Source organism: Aotus nancymaae, unplaced genomic scaffold (genome assembly GCF_030222135.1).
Source record: "Aotus nancymaae isolate 86718 unplaced genomic scaffold, 86718_ANA_hifiasm-v0.15.2.pri h1tg000033l, whole genome shotgun sequence".
NCBI lineage: Eukaryota > Metazoa > Chordata > Mammalia > Primates > Aotidae > Aotus > Aotus nancymaae.
This window is the reverse complement of record NW_026988447.1, coordinates 10,087,859-10,107,141: the sequence shown is the minus strand read 5'-3', so window position 1 is coordinate 10,107,141 and position 19,283 is coordinate 10,087,859. Positions and strand designations below refer to the sequence as shown.

General features: G+C 35.4%; 1 protein-coding gene across 4 annotated transcripts in view; it reads left to right on the top strand.

Moving 5' to 3' along the window:
* Positions 1-19,283, top strand: part of GRIA2 (glutamate ionotropic receptor AMPA type subunit 2) — a 142,426-nt gene that overhangs the window by 92,887 nt on the left and 30,256 nt on the right. For all 4 annotated transcript variants that reach the window (XM_064383791.1, XM_064383790.1, XM_012448485.2 and 1 more), the window contains exons 5-6: positions 2,900-2,953; positions 9,510-9,671. In XM_064383791.1, the coding sequence (XP_064239861.1) occupies positions 2,900-2,953; positions 9,510-9,671 (216 nt within the window). The remainder of the gene's footprint in view (positions 1-2,899; positions 2,954-9,509; positions 9,672-19,283) is intronic.

Here is a 19,283-nt window from a genome sequence, read left to right as displayed (position 1 = left end):
GGCCTCTTGTTAAAATGTGAACCTCAAAAACTCATTTGAATTTCATGAGAGGTTCTCATTAAAACTGAATTTTTATCATATTCATTAGTCTTTGGTTTAAAAAATTTAAGTATTCCTGACTCATCATCGTAAATGTTGGTAAAAGACTATTATAAAAATATACTTTTCCAAAACTAGAAAAAAGAAACTACAAAATAAAATGGGAATGTAATAGAAGTGATGTTTTAAAGTAAATAAGATTATGGTTACATAAATGTCCGTTATGAAAATCTACTCAAAATGCAAAGTATTTTACACATACATAAATCCCTTGAATGTATTAAATGAGCATGCAATGGACGGCCTTAGCAAACATTTATTGAGGCCATCCTCTAGGCCTGAAATGAAGGATTCAAAGAACGGTAAGAAAGAGTACTGTCTGTATACCATGAACTCATTGTTTAGAGATTTAAAAATGTACCCGTATAGCACTACAGTATTACAAGTTAAAATGTAGTCTAGGAGCATGGAGGAGAAAGAACTTTTCTTAACAGGGAAAAGATCATTTGTGAAGGGTTTACATAAGACATGGCATTTGGCTTTGCTTGGATTCATTCATTTATTTGTTCAGTAAATACTCCCTGAGTGTCTAATGTTTGCAAGACAGGCACTGCAGTAGATCTAAGAAAGCAATGTTAAACAAAATAGGCCAGGCACCATCAGTGCAACTATTAATAACATATTTACAGAAGCTAATATATAATTATACTAATGGAATACACTATAAATGAAAAGAATAGTATGTTACGAGAGATCATTACAGAAAGAAATAATTTAGATTTTTTTTTTTGAGACAGAGTCTCTCTCTGTCACCCAGGCTGACTGCAAACTCCACCTCCTGGGTTCAAGTGATTCTCCTGCCTCAGCCTCCTGAGTAGCTGGACTACAGGCATGCACCACCACGACCAGCTAATTTTTCTATTTTTAGTAGAGACAGGGTTTTATCATGTTGGTCAGGCTGGTCTCAAACTCCTGATCTCACGATCCACCCACCTTGGCCTCCCAATGTGTTGGGATAACAGGCATGGACTATGGGTATTTTATTATCATTTCATAAAACCATGGCAGCCCAGATTTCTAGCTATTATTAGGTGGGAAAAAGATTCAGCCATCAAAAACATTTATAAATTAATGTAACTTTTCTATTGATAGTGCAATGCTAATTGCTATTATAACACAAAGGCACAGTGGTTAGTATGGCTAACGCAAATTTTTATATAGATGCCGGGCTAGTGAATTTTCATATCCTTCCTTTCTCTCAAGTAAACTCAAGTAGGGACTACTGGTATCACTTTTATACTATGTTTTTAAATATTTCTCAGCAGGAAGACATGGATGATTCAGAGAGTAGAATGTACAGTAAGCAGAGCTAACAGATGTCAGCAGGAAATAGGAGGGACATAATCAATCTGATTCAGCTGATGCTAATTCATATGTTTTTCATTCAGAAGGACATCTTTTTCTTCAGAATTCTCCCTTTAACACGGAAGGTTCAGTTGCTTGGAAAAGGCAATTTAGTCATGTTATGTAAAACTGAGTCAGAAAACAATATAAGTTTTAACTTCCTTTCAAACAGCTATGGCTTACTATCTAAGTGATATATGGTAGAATCATTCCTAGGATTTTGTTCTTGTTCTTTAACTAATAGCATTGCTCTGGAGCACCTGACTATGTTTGGGATTAGACAAAGTCAGGGTAGTTTTCTCCCAGCGGGTGTAGGAATGTTAAAGAGTTAATAAGGCAAAGGATATGGTGGTGGAGCTTTCCAAGAAGAGAAGCAGAGGGAACAGAATGTGCGAAGCCCCGAGGTGAAAAGAAGAAGCTTCTCTTGAACAAAAATCCTAAGACGGTCAATGTGACTTAAGGGGTAGAATAGGAAAGTTGAGCCTAGGAAACTTGCAAGATCATTGGACTTTGCAAGCAAAACCCACCAAAACCATTTAATCAGAGAAATGTTTTGGTTTGAATTTCTGTCTATAGCCTTAACATTTTATGCCTTCCATTGGTGTGATTATCTCCTTTAAAACATATATTACACTACATTTGAATGTCCATGTACCAGGACTACAGCATGGCCAGTTTGTCTATTTCTATTCCCTTCGTAATTTTGTAATTGATATAGATCAAAGTCAAATTGATCAATGATGTCTAAAACTGTTGTCAGCATTACCACAATGACCACTTGTTCCATAATGTGTTTATCTTGACATTCATTTTAGATTTAGATTTGTGGAGAAAAATTAGCTTCTCTGATACTTTGCTGTCTAAAGCTGAAATAATGTCCATTTGGACTAAATTATAAACATTTCATGGTCCTTAGGATAGTAATGTTACTTTATATATCCATGTAAGAATTCTTTTATATGCTTTTTAATATTCTTTTAAAATGTATGTAGTACTGTGAACTCTGTGTATTTATTTGAATATAGACGTATGAATATAAAATCTTAGATATAAACAGTTTGAGCTGTTTAACATTTTATTAAAAAGACAAAAACATAGCCTTTGAAGGGATAGAATTATGACTTGTCATAGATTAAAAATATTTTGGTTTTATGCTTCTTAACATTTTGTGGTTTTATTTTTTGCTCTTGACAAAAATGAGGTAATAATTTTTGTTTAGTTAATGACTTCCTGAAAGATAATCACTTCTTAAGCATTAATATGTATTATTACTTCTTATTAGAGAAATATTCTCTAATTTTGATGATTACATTTTATCAAAAATAACTTATTTTGGCACATCAAAAAATCTAGCAGATAAAATTCTACCTTTTTTCCTGAATCGGATCATAATACCATTAATTTTACATTGGCATTATTTGTATTAATTCGATAATTATTTATTTGTCCTTGTTAGGTTATTACCATTGGAAAACATGTTAAAGGGTACCACTACATCATTGCAAATCTGGTAGGTGAATTAATTGGTATATATTATTTTACTAGATATGCTTATTCATTAAATATTTAATTTTGAATGGTCAGCATTTATCAGTGGTGTTTAAAAATATATAGTTTGATTGTAATTAGCCAGGTGTGGTGGCAGGCACCTGCAATCCCAGCTACTTGGGAGGCTGAGGCAGGAGAACCACTTGAACCCAGAAGGTGGGAGTGGCCATGAGCTGAGATGGCGGCATTGTACTCCAGTCTGGTGACAAGAAAAAAAGTTCATCTCCAAAAATAATAATAATAATAAATATATTTGATTGTATTTGATAGGTTAGATAATTTTTGAAATTACGTTTTAGAATTGCTTCCCACTTTATATCTTCTAATAAATTTTATATTATAAAAGATATAAGAACTTATAGAACAATATTTGACAAGCTTCACAAATTGTCTCAGATGGTATATTTTAAGAAAGGGAAAATTTTCAAAAATATGTAAAGTTTAATTGTCCACATATTCCCTTGTCTCTGCTTTACACTGTCTGTTTTTTACAAACTCTGCCCTCTGCCCATTTCTTTATTTTTTAGCATATATAATATCTGAAATAAATGCAAATTTGTGAAAATGTCTTAGTACAAAATTAAACCCAAAAGTATCTAGAATATTGAGATATTATATGTTATTTCTGATTTCCTACTTACTATATAAAGCAACACAATGAAAATTGAATTTCTATAGCTGGTTATCTTTTCATTAAGAATCCTGTAAAAATGAGGACCTGTTAATCAGCGCTTCTTGGGTTTGTGTTTTCTCTGGGCCATGGTCACTCACATTGGCTCAGAATAAAGCTTTTACAATAAAAACAAAAGAGAGTAGTATACCAAAGCAACAGAGTAGTTAATTGTATTTCCCTCTTTTAAGTATCATAGAGGCAATATAGAATTATCACTAGACATTCCTTTTTTCAAAATAATTTAAAGCCTTTACTGCTCCAAAGGTTGTTATTTAAATAAGTAAGACTCTATGTGATTCAGGACCACCCTCCCCCTGCAGCCTGTCTCACCCAAGAACAGGGAAAAAAGGTGAGAAGAAGAGGGAGAGAGGCAGAGAACTTATTCTAAACAGATAATAGGACCTTGAAAAGCTTTTGCCATAAAGAAATGTAGATTTATTGCATGATTCCTAGTGTATCAGATTGTTACATCAGGAGACATTTGTTCTAGTGGTGACAGAAAGAGATAAAACAATACAATATTTACAGCCTTTCAACTGATAAATGTTGTTTTCACTAGAAGTTGGAGGAATTTAGAATATTAAATCTCAAACTTGCATGCCATTGGGTTGCTCAAGACAGAATTTCTGTTTGGCGATGAAATGGGTAATACTAAAGAAATTCTCTAGGACTTTCCTTTAGAGTGTATTAAGGAGATGCTAAGGACTCCCTAAAGAGAAGCAAGAGTTAAACTAGATGAAGCTCTGTATTCAGTCTCTCCAGAACCACATTATGTTCAGGAAACAGCCTGGAGAGTCAGTCCCTTGTGTGAATCGTGCCGTTTGATGAACAACACAAGCCACATTGAAAGCTGTGATCTTTAAAAATGTACAGATGGAGATAATTATATTGGAACATTGAGAAATAATGACAGAAGGTGGCTCATCAATTGAGAGATGATATCCAATGCTATGAAAAAGGAATAGGTGTTTGAATGACCAGAGTCAAAAGAAATGTTGTCATGCTTCTAATGAGAAATCTACCTAGTATTTTATCTGAATTAAAGTTCTGTTTTTCTTTTCCTCAGTACTTGGTTTCTTTGCCATATGGAACTTCTAGTGAATCAATAAGTTCAAAAGGCTGTATAGTGTTGCAATTTCTAAGAATTTAGACGACACTTAGAAATTTCACTGACCTCCGAAATTAAAGAGTGCCACCCAAAGTTAAAGGGCTTTCATCTTCCAAACTCTTGAGACTGTCCTTTTTCCTCCTTGTTCATGTTGTAATGAGTTTAGGGTTATAGAAGTTTTTTTCTTTAAAATCTTCAGAAAATATTACTGATGAATTTCCTCATGAATTGTTGAATGCTTGACTGGGCTCCTAAAACACAGTCTGTGATTAAGTTATTGACAACACCATTGAAAATGGTAACTTGTACATCAAATAATGAAGAAGTGGTCATAAGGAAATCCAGTTCTCATTTCCCCATCCTTACAACCCAGATAGATTTAATTCTTTAAAAAGCCATGATTCCATAATGCTGATGACTTTACATGTCTGTCTGCTGAAATTTTAAATTTTCACAGAATGAAGACTTATCTTCTGGTTCAATTCTCTTCAAATACAGCTCCAGGAATAGTAGTGTTCACTTTGACTTGATGAATTGTTGCCATCTCTTTTGTTACCCTTTGTCCTCTCTGCTGCGATTTATTCTCTTTTTTCCTTCTTCCTCTATTTTGCATCTCATAAATTGAAGTTTCAGAAAAGAAAGAAGAAAACTTAGGGAAATGCAGATTCTCACTAAAGCCAGCTTGAAACCTTATTTAAAGTTTCAGTTTAAATGTCATTGTAGTAAAACAACAAAAAAATGACAGTAAAAGACTAAAAATTATGTAAAACCTTAGAGAAAGAGAAAATAGGAAAGGAAACATTAACAGATGCAAAAAGTTAACAAAGTGTTTCAGGACACATAGCAGATAAAAGATGAATTCCTGGCATAGCAAAAAGAAGGAAGATGAAAAAAAAAAAAAAGGCCCTGACAGGATGGGATATAGATGAGAACAAGCCTATTCATTCTGCAGAACCCCTGGGAGATTCAGTCTTAGAAAAGCCAGAAACCATGGAAAGCAAGGTTGAGGTGAGGCGCTAAAACATCATTATTCATGTACACATTCTCGAGTAAGTGCTTTCAGGGGTATACTGTAACAGAGTGAGGGAAGCAAGAGAGAGAAAGAAAAAACGCTGAGTAAGAATGTGGTTTGAGGTGAGATTTGGGTTTAGTCTGATCCCACTGGGCACTTTGTTGTATAAATTGCACTGCAGTCATTCAGCTTGAGACAAGGGGTCTTTGTACCTAGATCCCAGTTTTTGCTATTGAGCAAGGGCCATTGGCCAGGCACATTTGGTTGTCCTAGGCCAATTCTCTTGGAGAGGTTATGGATATTAGCCATTGGCCAAAGCAGGGGAAGTTCCTAGGGGATGAGTAAATCAAATACACATGTAAAGTGCATCCCAGGAAACCTGGGTGGTTCACTAAGATCAAGAGACATGCTTCAAAGGCCATAGGGAATAATTGAATACCCTAAGGACTCTTGCCACACAACCCAAAAAACCAGGTAACTACAAGTCCTGGTTCTTAAGCACCTACTTCCTCTCTTGATAATACTTCTTAATAGAGAATGTGAATTAGAGAAAATCTTAGATTCAGAGATGTGAGCAACTAAGTGAATGTCTCCATACGAAATTCTGAACTTCATCATCCGCCATCCTCCACCCTGTCCTTAAAATTTAGCCAAGCATACGCACTCGTGTAGGAGATTTGACGATTCTGAAGAAATTGAAGGGTCCAGAGAAAAGAACTTGGATCTGGACAAATAACACTGCTATTGACCCCACCCCACCATCTACCTCACAATGAAGCATACTCGTTAATAAGCCTAGAAATTCCACGAAGTATTTTGGTGTCTTGCTCTTAACTAGCCCAGCATAACTTGGTTTTTGAGAAAAAGTCCTTACCATGAAGTATGCAAAACAAACAAACAGACACACGGCAGGAAACAGGAGAAAATTTTTTAAATTGTAATTTTTATCTGCCTTTAAATAAGGAGAAATATTTTATTCATGAAAGAGAGAAGAGGATGCTATGAGAAGAAAAAGAGATGGAGAATAAGAGCTCTAGAAAATTAACTTCTTTTGTTTCCTAGAATAATAGGTTAAATGAACTACAAGATAAAGTTGAGACAATCTTTCAGATTATGTAAATCTTCCAGAATATGTAAAATTTACAGATTTTTATCTGTATTTTCTTTCTATTTTATATTTGTATTGTCGTAATCTGGAATGATAACATAATCTGGAAGATTTTCTCAACTTTATAGAAAAAGTAAATGTATAAGGGACTTTGACATTTAATTTAAGAGTTATAATACCTTAATAATTGATGTTCTAGAAAGAGAGAACCGTGAAACCAGGGGAAGGAAAATGTTAAAGAAACATTTGGAAACATTTCCAGTACTGAATCACATAATTCTGCCTATAGAATATACACAATAATAAAAGAAAAGAGACCTGCAGTGACACTATCATAATGGAATTTCAGAGATAAAGAGAAGATTTAAAAGTTTCTAGCAAGTGGCTGGAGGTGGATATGAGTGGGAAGTAGAGCACATACCAAAAAATTAGAAATAATGTATTTTTCAATAGAAACATTGGAAAATGAAAGTCAATGGGACAGTGCTTTCAGATTATGAGTTTTTCAGCATAAAATTCTATACCAAGCCGAACTACTAACCATGTATCAGGATAAAATAAAGTTATGTTTCAGACATCCAATGTCTCAATAAATTTGTCTCCAAAGGGTTTCAGTAAACTATCAGAGGACTCCAGCAGAGGAAAGAATTAAAAAAAGAAAGAGAAATATGACCAAGGAAATGGGGTTTCAATCAGAAAAGTGGTGAAGGACCATGCTAGGGTTAACAGCTGTAGAGTAGATGGAGAGAAGGGCCAATTTGGATTCCAGCATTAAGAAGGGGGTTATGGGCCGGGCGCGGTGGCTCAAGCCTGTAATCCCAGCACTTTGGGAGGCCGAGGCGGGTGGATCACGAGGTCGAGAGATCGAGACCATCCTGGTCAACATTGTGAAACCCCGTCTCTACTAATACAAAAAAAAAAAAAAAAAAAAATTAGCTGGGCACGGTGGCGTGTGCCTGTAATCCCAGCTACTCAGGAGGCTGAGGCAGGAGAATTGCCTGAACCCAGGAGGCGGAGGTTGCGGTGAGCCGAGATCGCGCCATTGCACTCCAGCCTGGGTAACAAGAGCAAGACTCCGTCTCAAAAAAAAAAAAAAAAAAAAAAACAACAAAAAAAAAAAAAAAAAAAAAAAGAAGGGGGTTATCTAGAAATTAAAAATTCAAGAAAAAATTGAAATAGATTACCTGATATGTTTGAATATTTTATTTTTAAAAAAGCTTTACTCATGGGCATGAAGGGTTTTCATGGAAGCACTGGAAAAAATACGGATAGGCGTATAGAAATCTCTAGCAGGGAAAAAATGGGACAGGATTATAAACACAGGCTGAGATAATGCTCAAGAAAGAAAACACAATCCTAGTACACTATTTGGCTTTGCTGTTAATAACATTTAGAGTTATAAATGTGTAAACAGTAAGTACTGATTAAAATGGGTGAGAAGATAAATGGTTTTGTCATGTAAGCAAGTTATATACTCATCTGGGATACACAAAAACTCAATAAAAATTTCTAAAATTGATAAATTAAGAAAGCAATAAAAATGTGTCATGCAGAAGTAAGAGGTAAATATGTGAAAAGCAAATATATTAAAATTGAATCTTCTCAAGTAGGTTAACTGGAACATACATAGGAGAAAGCAGACAATACATGATTTTTGTTATATAATTTTTCATACTATTTGCATTATCTTGATAAAAACAAAAAAAATTGTGAGCCAATGAAAAGTAATTACATTCTCCTTCAGCTAAATAATATAATAATATATATGGTTTAATATCAGTGACAAAGAAGAAATTCTCCTACATTTTGGAGTGTGGTAATTCAAAATTAATTTAGGCTACTTTCAGTTTTTATGTACAATAATATAGAATAAGTATTTGTGAAGTGTGAAAAAAATTATGTGTGAAATATGGAAATTAATTTCATCTTTGAGAGAGATATACTATCCAGTTGATAAAATTCGTGTCAGCAGAATATTTGAAATCAATGTAAATGTCACATAATAATTATTTAGTAAATGAATGAATTCATTTTAATAATACAAGAGAAATTGACTTTTTCCAAAATTTAATATATTCTGTAAATTAACTTCAGGTTTAATGTGAAATTGTTTAATTGTTCTCAAATAGGGACTGGACATTTTGTACTTCCCACTCTCATTTTGAAGATGTTCATATCACCTGAGTGAAGAAAAAATTCAAGCAGGAGTAACTTGCTCACAAGTTTGTAGTTCTTGGAAAACTATTTTAATGTTATTAAGTGTCTATAACCACATGGTGGTTCTGTGTTGTAGACTCAATAAGTAAATCCCAGTCCTTTTCAATGGAAGATTTTTCAATAAAGTGGAGAACTTTTACCTAGGTACAACCGTGAGTGTTCATGAGATGACCCATTAGTAAACATGTATTAATTAGGGACCTACTAAGATGCTAATGTGGTGTTAGGTGCTGGTAAAGAACACTGGCTGGTAAATACATGGGACATTTTCTGCAGGCTTCTTACATCTCATAAGTTCTTTGAAATATCTAAAACCACAATACATAAAGTTATTTAGTAAATGTGAAGTAGCATTTTGTTCGCAAATAAAAAGTGTGACATCAATGTGTTCTGTGTTTAGGGATTTACTGATGGAGACCTGTTAAAAATCCAGTTTGGAGGTGCGAATGTCTCTGGATTTCAGATAGTGGACTATGATGATTCCTTGGTGTCTAAATTTATAGAAAGATGGTCAACACTGGAAGAAAAAGAATACCCTGGAGCACACACAACGACGATTAAGGTTTGCTTTAGTTTCTGCTTTTGTTCTTTTTCTTTTCTATGTGAGTAGAGAGAAGGGCCTTGGCAAATATGGAAGAAGGAGAAAATAATAAAGAGAGAACATGGTTCAAAACCTGGCAAACACACTGACTGCTAAATGTATTTTTCACATTTTTATGGTTTAAGTAAAGCTGTTAGAGCTTTGCTGTATTACTCTTGTTTTCTACTTCCTTACACCTATGATAATTGATAATAAATCATTCATTCATTTATTAATCCATTTGGCATTTTTCCTGAGTGAATTCTAAGCCAGGCACTTTTGTGGTAAATAAAGACAGGAATAATGTCCCTGCTCACAGTTAAATGAAAGAAAGACAATAAGCATTGACAAAAGAATGACATGAAGGAAGAGACCAGCAAACTCTTAGCGACATAGAGGAGGCAGGGAATTTTTATGGTGAGATCTGAAGAATAAGGGACAATTTTATCCTGACTTGCTGTTTAGAGAATTATGTTTGCAAATAAATTAAAGAACAGTAGGTGTCAGTTTGTTCCTGATCTTCAAAAAGCCAACCCGGAGACAGTTCTTTGTTCAGTCAGTAAACATATGGCCACAAAAAGTGTCTGTGTGTGTGTGTGTGTTTGTGTGTGTGTGTGTGTGTGTGTGTGTGTATAAAATAACTGATAATGAGTAGTCTGGTCTCTTGAATACTTTAAAAAGAAGATAAAATCTCAATTTGCCTTGATAATTAAAACATAACTGTAATGCTTTATGGAATCAAACAAAAAATTCTTGAATGCTAAATATTGTTTATTGCTCAGGTATAAAAGCTACACAGACTCATCTTTGTTTTCCATGAGTTTGGACACAAGGTCTTCACTTGTTTATTTGATGCATTTTCTTGGATATACACATGCAGGCATGAATTTAACTTTTAATAGTCAATATTTTTGTTGTTGATAGGAAGGTTTTTTTTCCTTCTGTTGGTAACCTTATTGAGAGCAGAGTTAAGATGAAAACTTCGCTTAGGGTAGTTTAAGGAGTGAATGGGTTGAAACATAAGATGATGTTCACATTCTTTGTGAAAATTAAGAGCAAAAGTTGAAAAATCATAGAGTAATTTTGTTTGTATATTATAAAGTGATTGTATATGAATCAGGCAGGATAGCATTATTTCAGTTGCTCTCACAGTTCAGAATGAGTATCCATCATAGAGACATTGTTTGATGATAGATGCATGTCTACCTATGAGATTGGTCCTAGGAAAGGATTAGAAATGTGAAGTTCTCTACTTTTGGGTTTATAAATGAATCTTTTAATTTTTAACTCAGTTTTGTAAAAGCATTCCATAGGATTTTAAAGAATAACACCAAGTTAGTTTTTTCAAAAAACAAGGTGACTTCCTGTTTGGTGACCTTAATTGAGATTCAGAGTTTCTACTGTTTATATCTTGGAGGTTCTTTCATGGAACCAGGCTTCTGAGCGGGTAGATGGACACCCAGAGCCTTCACTGGTGTCAGTGTATGTCTCCATCTGTGCCTAGAAGAGGCCTAACTGCTGATCTCATTCTGTGAAATTGCAGGCTTCTGTCCATTCAGAGATGGTGCCATGTAAGTTCCCTGATGGAGTGGATGTTACCCTCTAATGGAGCCAGCATGCTCCTTCTGAATACTCTGTTAGTCATTGTGTTACCCCCTACTGTTGCCTGCTGGGAGAAAAATGAAAGCAGAATGAAATTATATTTTTCTCCTAGAAGTCATACCATTATTCAAGTTCATGTGTCTTGCATCAAAATGCAAGATGAATTTGCGGTATGAGAGATGTTTGGCAATGCATTCTGTTAAAAATTTTGCCAAAACCTAGTGCCAGATTTCACTGTGTTGAGAACCTGCATTGTGACCTTTCTTGCTCCCTTCCTGCTGCAGCAATTCCCCTCCATAGTGCCTCCCTTTTTTTCAGAGAGATCATGATGCGCCTTCATTGAAGGGTGTTTCAAAGAACCTAGACTAATGCATTTCAAAACTTAGGCTGCGAATCACTATTTGACCCTGGGTCCAGGAGTCTCATCTGTACAATGCAGTAATGACCATTAATTCCCAGGTTGCTGTGAGGAATAAATAACACTTGCAAAGGGTTAGCACAGCTTTGGAAACACAGGTGCCTATAAGGGCTAATTTGTTTTCCCACCCATTTCCTAAAATGAGAGCATTTCAGCCAATTTCAAAAGTCTATTCCAACTTTAACGTTTTATAATCCCCCTAACTCTACCCCAGAGGCATATTTTATGAGGTCCCTAAAGCTTCATAAAAATTACTGAAAATCTGTGGGGAAAATTTGTTTGGAGGGGAAGTTTATCCTAACACAGAAATGTGTTATGTACCAGAAGGCCAGAAACTAAATATAAAGAAATAAAAATTTCTTTCAGAATCCAACCCAAAGACGGAGACAAACATATCGATCAGCAAATACAATAGAGTGATGCATAAAAAATATGCCAGTTTCTTGGTCATGATTATGACAACGTATGGAAGGAGATCAAGGAAGGCTTTTGCCAGAGGGATGCCTGTGCAAGGCTTTGCACATGGTCGAGAAGGAAGAAAAAATGTATGGGAAGTTGCTTGGGGAAGTGCAAAATCTACAGAGGCTTGAAGTAATGTAACAGCATGACAGATCCAGGGAACCGCACATGTGTTGCTGCTGCAAAAATGTAAATATTTGGGACAAATGAGGGGGCTCATGTTATGGAAATTACAAGTGGTAAGGTTCTTCAATTGTCATCAGACGTGGAAGGTAGTAATGACGAGATCATGCTTTCGTAATTATTTTTGCTTTCAGAGAGAAGAAAGAAAAAAAAAACTGCATAGGAGATTATATAGTATCCTCTAAATACAAACAAGGAACATAGTCTCAATACATTATTTGCTTACAGAAAGAGAGTAAAAGATTTCTAATGAGATTATTTGCAATGAGGTTATTTCCTTTGATGTTGTCTTTTGGGTGACTGACTGAATCAGGTACATTGCCTGATAATTCATATCACATTTTACTACTCAACAATAAAAACTAGTGCTATTGGCATAAAAATATATAAAAATACAGCTCATTGCATCAAATTCTTTCCAGGGTAGGCTTTAGGAATTATAGAAGTTATATCAAATTGTGGGACTGATAAATAAATAACTATTCAAAGTTTTCATCTTCCCCTAAAGATGAATCAGCTTTCATAGTTTTCAAATTAAAATAAACTTTATTCAATAAATACAAGTAAAATCTTAAATAAGGTTAAATATTTAACATATTTTAATAACCACCAAATATAAATTGCAATGTTTAAATTTCTTCATTCTTACATACTATACAAAAAATAACTTAAGTCGTGGCTCTGAGAGTTGAGATCTGACTCTCTTTTACTAATTTGCTATTGGGGCAACATTCATTTATTCATTTATTAATTCATTTACTCACTTGACACATATTTATTGTCTACTCCATGGCAGGCACTGTTTTAGAGGTCAGAGAAAAGACAAACTCTGTTCCTTAAGGAGATTGCAGTCTTCAGACTAGAAACCAACAATTACTTTGTAGCGTTGATGGATGTTGTCTGATTGCCATCATAAACCTATATATTCAGAACTGAACTTTTGATTTTCCGCTACTACTTCCGCCTCAGCCTCCACAAACTGTTCGTTCCTTCAGTGGTCTTTCTTATCCAGCTGATGGCAACTACATCTTTCAGTTATGCTTAGACAAAAACTTGGTCCTTTACTCTTCTCTTTCTCTTGTAACCTACATCCTATGTATCAGAAAAGCCCATTAACACTGCCTCACTTCTTACCACCTTCTCTGCAGCCAACCTAAATCCAGCTACTATCATAGGATTATTACAACAGTCTCTAAAATTGATTTCCCTCCTTTCACCTCTGCCCCTGTTATCTTCCATCTTTGTGGTCCTTTTAAAGTATAAATGGATTACGTTGTGGTTCTGTTTTAAATGCTCCAATGTCTCTCCATTTCACTTGGAGTGAAAGAGCCGGAGTCATCCTGTTTTCTTATGAGACTCTGTCACCAAGTCCCATGGAGATACATCTCTGTGCACTGTTTCCCTGGCTCCCTCTGTTTCCGACACACTGACCTCCTTGCTGCTCCTCAACCACCCCAAGCACCTTCCTACTTCAGGGCCTTTGCACTGGCTGTCTCTTCTTCTTGACTGTTGTCCTCTTAAATATTTGCATGGCTAAATCTCCTGCACTTAGATCTCTTTCCAATCCTATCTTCTCATGGAAGCCACTAGTAGGCTGTGTATTTAAAACTGAAACCTTGGCTGGGCGCGTTGGCTCACGACTGTAAGGCCAGCACTTTAGGAGGCCAAGGTGGGCCAGATCACCAGGTCAGAAGATCAAGACCATCCTGGCTAACACGGTGAAACCCTGTCTCCACTAAAAATACAAAAAAATTTCCAGGTGTGGTGGCATGTGCCTGTGGTCCCAGCTACTCCGGAGGCTGAGGCAGGAGAATCGCTTGAATCCCGGAGGCAGAGGTTGCAATGAGCTCATGCCATTGCACTCCAGCCTGGGGGCAACAGAGTTAGACTGCATCTCAAAACAACAATAAAAAAGACAAAACAAAACTGCATTCTTGCCACCATTAGGGTGTGCATCACCCTTTCCCTAATCCAGCATTCCCAATTATTACCTTTTAGTGTACTCCTCTTATCATTCACTTATTCATTGCATTGTTAATTATCTCCTCCTACTTGAAAGTAAGTGCCATTAAAAAATACTTTCATCGAGATATCCCAAGCTCCTAGAGTAAAGCCCCATACATAGTAACCATTTAATAGAGGATTCCTGAACCAATAAATAGTAAAAAGTACTGTGATATCACCAAGGAGAAGCTCCCAATCCTAATTCTGATGGTAAGAAAAGGTTTCTTAGAGGAACCAATATGTCATTGGAGATCTGAAGAAGTCGGAGTTAGGAGAAAGCGTAAGGATCAACGACTCCAGATAAAGGAACTAGGATACATAACATCTCCAGTGCAAGGAAAATGTAAATATTTTCATAAGGATAGAGGTTGAATAGCAGCGATTGAAAAAATGCTGAGAAATCACATTTTAGAAATGTGCAAGGTACAGAAGTTTTATGCTTTGTGACGTATTAAGGATTTTTTTTTGTCTAATTTGAAGAGCAACAGGGAACTACTAGAGGATAGTACTGATCATGTTTTTGATGCAGCAAGATTACTATGGCTACACTGGTGACAAGAGATTGCAGGGAGCGCCAGTGGAGACAGGAAAGCTTTTTGGAAGATATCACAAACAGTCAGACAAGAGACAGTGGTTGTCTGAATTGTGGTTGTGGCATGGGGATGGAGGGAAATCGATGGATTTGTCACATCTGCCATTTCTCTTAATTTCTTCATGAATGAAATAATAATTGTAAAGTGATAATCATTCATATGTAATATACTGATAGAAATTCAGTCGAGAGATATTTGTGGATTACAAATAAGCCTCTCGAAGGAAATCTGTCTCATTTGTATCTCATTAATCTTAAATCTCACACAGTGGTTTGCAAAGAGTAAGCACACAATAGATATTTGTAGGAATGAAGAGTAATGAATTAGAAAATACTGAATAATTAAAGGGAAAATATGACATTATTATTGCGATGAAATATGATTTAGGTTTCTGCCATAGATTTCTGTATGTGTTCTTTTGTTGAGCCCTGGCAGAAATATAATGAGTTACTTTAGTTGATAAAATGTAAAGTTAATGTAGTTATCTGACCTGACGCAACATAGCACCAGGATTTACATGGGAACATTAAAACACGCATTTTATCTTCCTTAAAAGTCATGTTTTTTTGAGACAGTCTTGCTCTGTCGCCGAGGCTGGAGTGCAGTAGCGCGATCTTGTTTCACTGCAACCTCCTCCTGCCTGGTTCAAGCAATTCTCCTGTCTCAGCCTCCGAGTAGCTGGGATTACAGGCACACACCTCCATGCCTGGCTAATTTTTTTGTATTTTCAGTAGAGACAGAGTTTCACCATGTTGGTCAGGCTGGTCTCAAACTCCTGACCTCACGATTCGCCCACCTCAGCATCCTAAAGTGCTGGAATTACAGACGTAAGCCACCACACCCTGCCACAAGTAATTTTTTAAAGGGAAAGAGCATAAAGATCTTTCCCACTATCTCAAAAATAATTTATGAATATTTCTATTTTTAGACTGATTTTTAGTGTTTTCAATGTCTCCAACATCGTGTAAGGTTTAACTAGCCATTCCAGCTTGTCACATAATAACCTTTGTTCAACTTTTGTATCTTCAGTCTCCTACTGGTGTTAAGGAATTCAACAATAATCCATAGCTGACATTTGTGTGGCACTTTAAATAATGGCTTTCCCACAAGAATCTCATTTTATTCAGGAAACAACTTCACACGCAGACTCAAACTTTCTTAATTGCTGTCCTAAGAGAGTTATTAAGTCTGCCTGAAAATAGTATAATCTTTTTCAGTTCAGTAATTAGTGTCGTGCATTAAATAGTACCCTAGTGGCCTAATAGAATTAATTCTGCCTCTTGAGTGTTTTGACTGACCAAACCAAGGCTTGCAGACTGACAGTCGGTATTCCGAATATTACAGCATTTTGCCCAACAGAACCTGGAAATATTTAGTTCCTTGTATTTTGTAGTTTAAAAATTGTGTAAATGACTGAAATAAACATAAGTTTGATATTGATGATTGTTTATTTTGCAAACATTAATTTAAAAAATATGTATATCACACCATTAAAAATAAAAATGTATTATTAATATTTATAATTATTATTCAAGGCATTTGAGTTCACATCTTATTTTCATATTTCTTTACCTGTAAAGGGAACAAACAAGTGTTGGTGATCTCTTAGGTTTCCCGCAAATCTCGAATACCATGCTTACATAAAGTGTTAACTTAAGCACTCAGTAAAACATACATTAACATTTCAAATTTTTGCCCAATCCCTGACATCTCAAGTGATGCGTCCATCTTTCAGAGACTGCAGTGAGTTGCAGGTAGGCAGACATCTTCGATCTCCAGGTGCCAAAACTGAATCCTAAATTACTCTGGTCAATATATATTTTGTTTTTCGTAGATCATAAAAAATAAAGAACTTTCACATTGTTATCAGATTTCTAGAAAGTAGAGAGTTAAGGAGAGAGATTTTTTTCAACTAACAAAATAAAAGATCTGCTTCTAAGGAAGTCTTTACCTATGGCTGAATGAAAACCATAGAATGCTTTTATTCGAGCATTTTTTTCTGTCTTGGTGAATCTAATTAGTTTTATCTGAAAATCTGAATTCTTCAGTAACCAAAAGTTTCTGAGTATAAAGTTTTTAATCTGTAAGATTTTCAGTCAAGATTAATAGCCAATTTGGGTAATTTAGGCAAAAATATGTTGTTATTAATATATTCTTTTTACATGAAGACTCTTTCTTCACAGTAGATTAAAATTATTTTATTATTCATGGTGAATAATAAAAGATGTTAATTTAGGTTTCTTGCCAATGCAGCTCTCTTTTCACCCTTGGAAAATGTGATAGAGCTTGTGTGATTACTAAGGTTTTTATGAAGATTTTTATGCCTTTATGCAGTGAAGTTTCAAAGGGCACTTATTCAATATGCTTTACAGTAAATTAAAGATGACCTTATCACAGACAGCTCTTTTCCACAGGGTAGACTGTAGTTGAATTTGAAATTAAGATAAGTGAATAATTTTAAGTTTATAATATATTTCCTCATACTGTTCATTTGGTCACTGCTGGTAATCTTAAAAAAAAAAAAAGAAAACTTTCTTAAAAATTTTCTTATAGGTTTACTTACTTTTCCTAGAAATCATCATTTTTGACCCTGTTTTTAATTATTTTGTAAAAGGATGAAACTGAGAATTAATATTGCATGATTCTCTAGAGGAATATCATTCAATGTATAGTAATTTTTTTAACTAAATAATTGAGGCTGTTTTAGAAATAAGTATGTAATATGTCCCAGGTGATAAAACTTTAATATCCTGAAGTATGTTACATAAAACACTATTCTTATGGAAAATAATTGGTGTTAAAGAAATTTCAAAATTGGTAATTCGTTTGGGAAATACTGATTAAACAGTTATGCTGTTATTGAGGGATTTCTGAGGGTCTATAATATGTCAATGTGAAAATCGTTTTCTGAACTTATTAGATCACAGAACCCTGTTTGTGTGGAGTGGGATAGTGGTTTTCAAAACATTGTAAAAACACACTAGTTTTGCATCAAGATAGACGGTAGCAAAAGAAGAAAGGAATGCAAACCTACTGGTCAATAACTTGTATGTATAACTCTGTGTGTAGTGTGTGTGTGTGTGTGTGTGTGTGTGTGTGTCTTCTGTAACCCATCTCGACTTACCTCTGTCTGTAGGGGTGAGGCAAACTCACTTGGGAGCCCAATTAGCATGTCATGTTGGGGAGGGCACGCGTGTGTGTGTGTGTGTGTGAGAAAGAGAGTGGGAAAGGGAGAGAGAAAAAAAGGAGAGAAAAACCTCAGATACAGAAAAACAGAGAGAGATGGAGAGAGAGATTCAGAGAGAAGCAGAGAGCTGGGAGTAGAGAGATGGACAGATAAAAGGGTTTCAGAGCTGGTGCAGACAGGCACTACTGGTGGCCTTTTAGTTGGGTTAAGTGCACAAAAATGGAAAATGAGATAGTGTAGAGTGTCAGTCCCATCTACATGTGTGAAATAATGACAAAATGAGCATCTATATGGTAATTAGTGTATTCCTAATGGGCCAGGAGTGAATCCTGGGAGGGAGTTGGGATTGGGTGGGATTAGACTGGGAGACCTGAGTGTCCATGGCAGGAAGCATTATTCTCTATCCCAGTCAGCTGTCATGTGCATGTGTGAGGCTGAGTAGATGAGACCACCAAGTCATCATCCAGGGGCCAGGATGCATATTTCACAACTCATCAAGCTTCTCATTTACTATACATCTACTTGGTTGATAAAGCATTTGCCAAATAAGGTAACCAACTATCCCAGTGTACCTGGGATTGAGAAGTTTCCTGGGACCCAAGACTTTTCCTTGCAAAATTGTGACAATCGAAGGCAAACCAGGGCAATCTGTCACCATAACTACCTCAGAATTACAGAGATCTGGATTCAAATCCACTTTTGCCACACATTTTGGCGAAGCTGGGTAAAATGAAAGTTTATTACTTAGAATCTTCACCTATCGAATTGGAATGAAAACAGTTGTTGCATAGGGGTTTTTTATACTTACTAGGAAGTTGCCTACTTCGGGCTTGTCACAAAGAAAACTAGATAAACATGAACTTTTTCCCCCACCTTAATTTTCAACACTCTTATAGACAAAAGAAGCATTGCTCTCCTTATTTTACGGAGCAACCTTAGACACTAATACTTCAGTTCACTTGCCCAGGGCAATAGAACAGTACATAATAAAATCTGATCTTGAACCCTGTCTTCTGATGCTAAATGCAATGCTTTGTAAACTATAGTTAACTAAATTCAAGTGTTAAAGAAAATTTCTGAAAGTGGCCATTCATGGGAAATGTAACACTTTCATAGTACTTAAATATTAGTATTTTTTCTTTGAATAT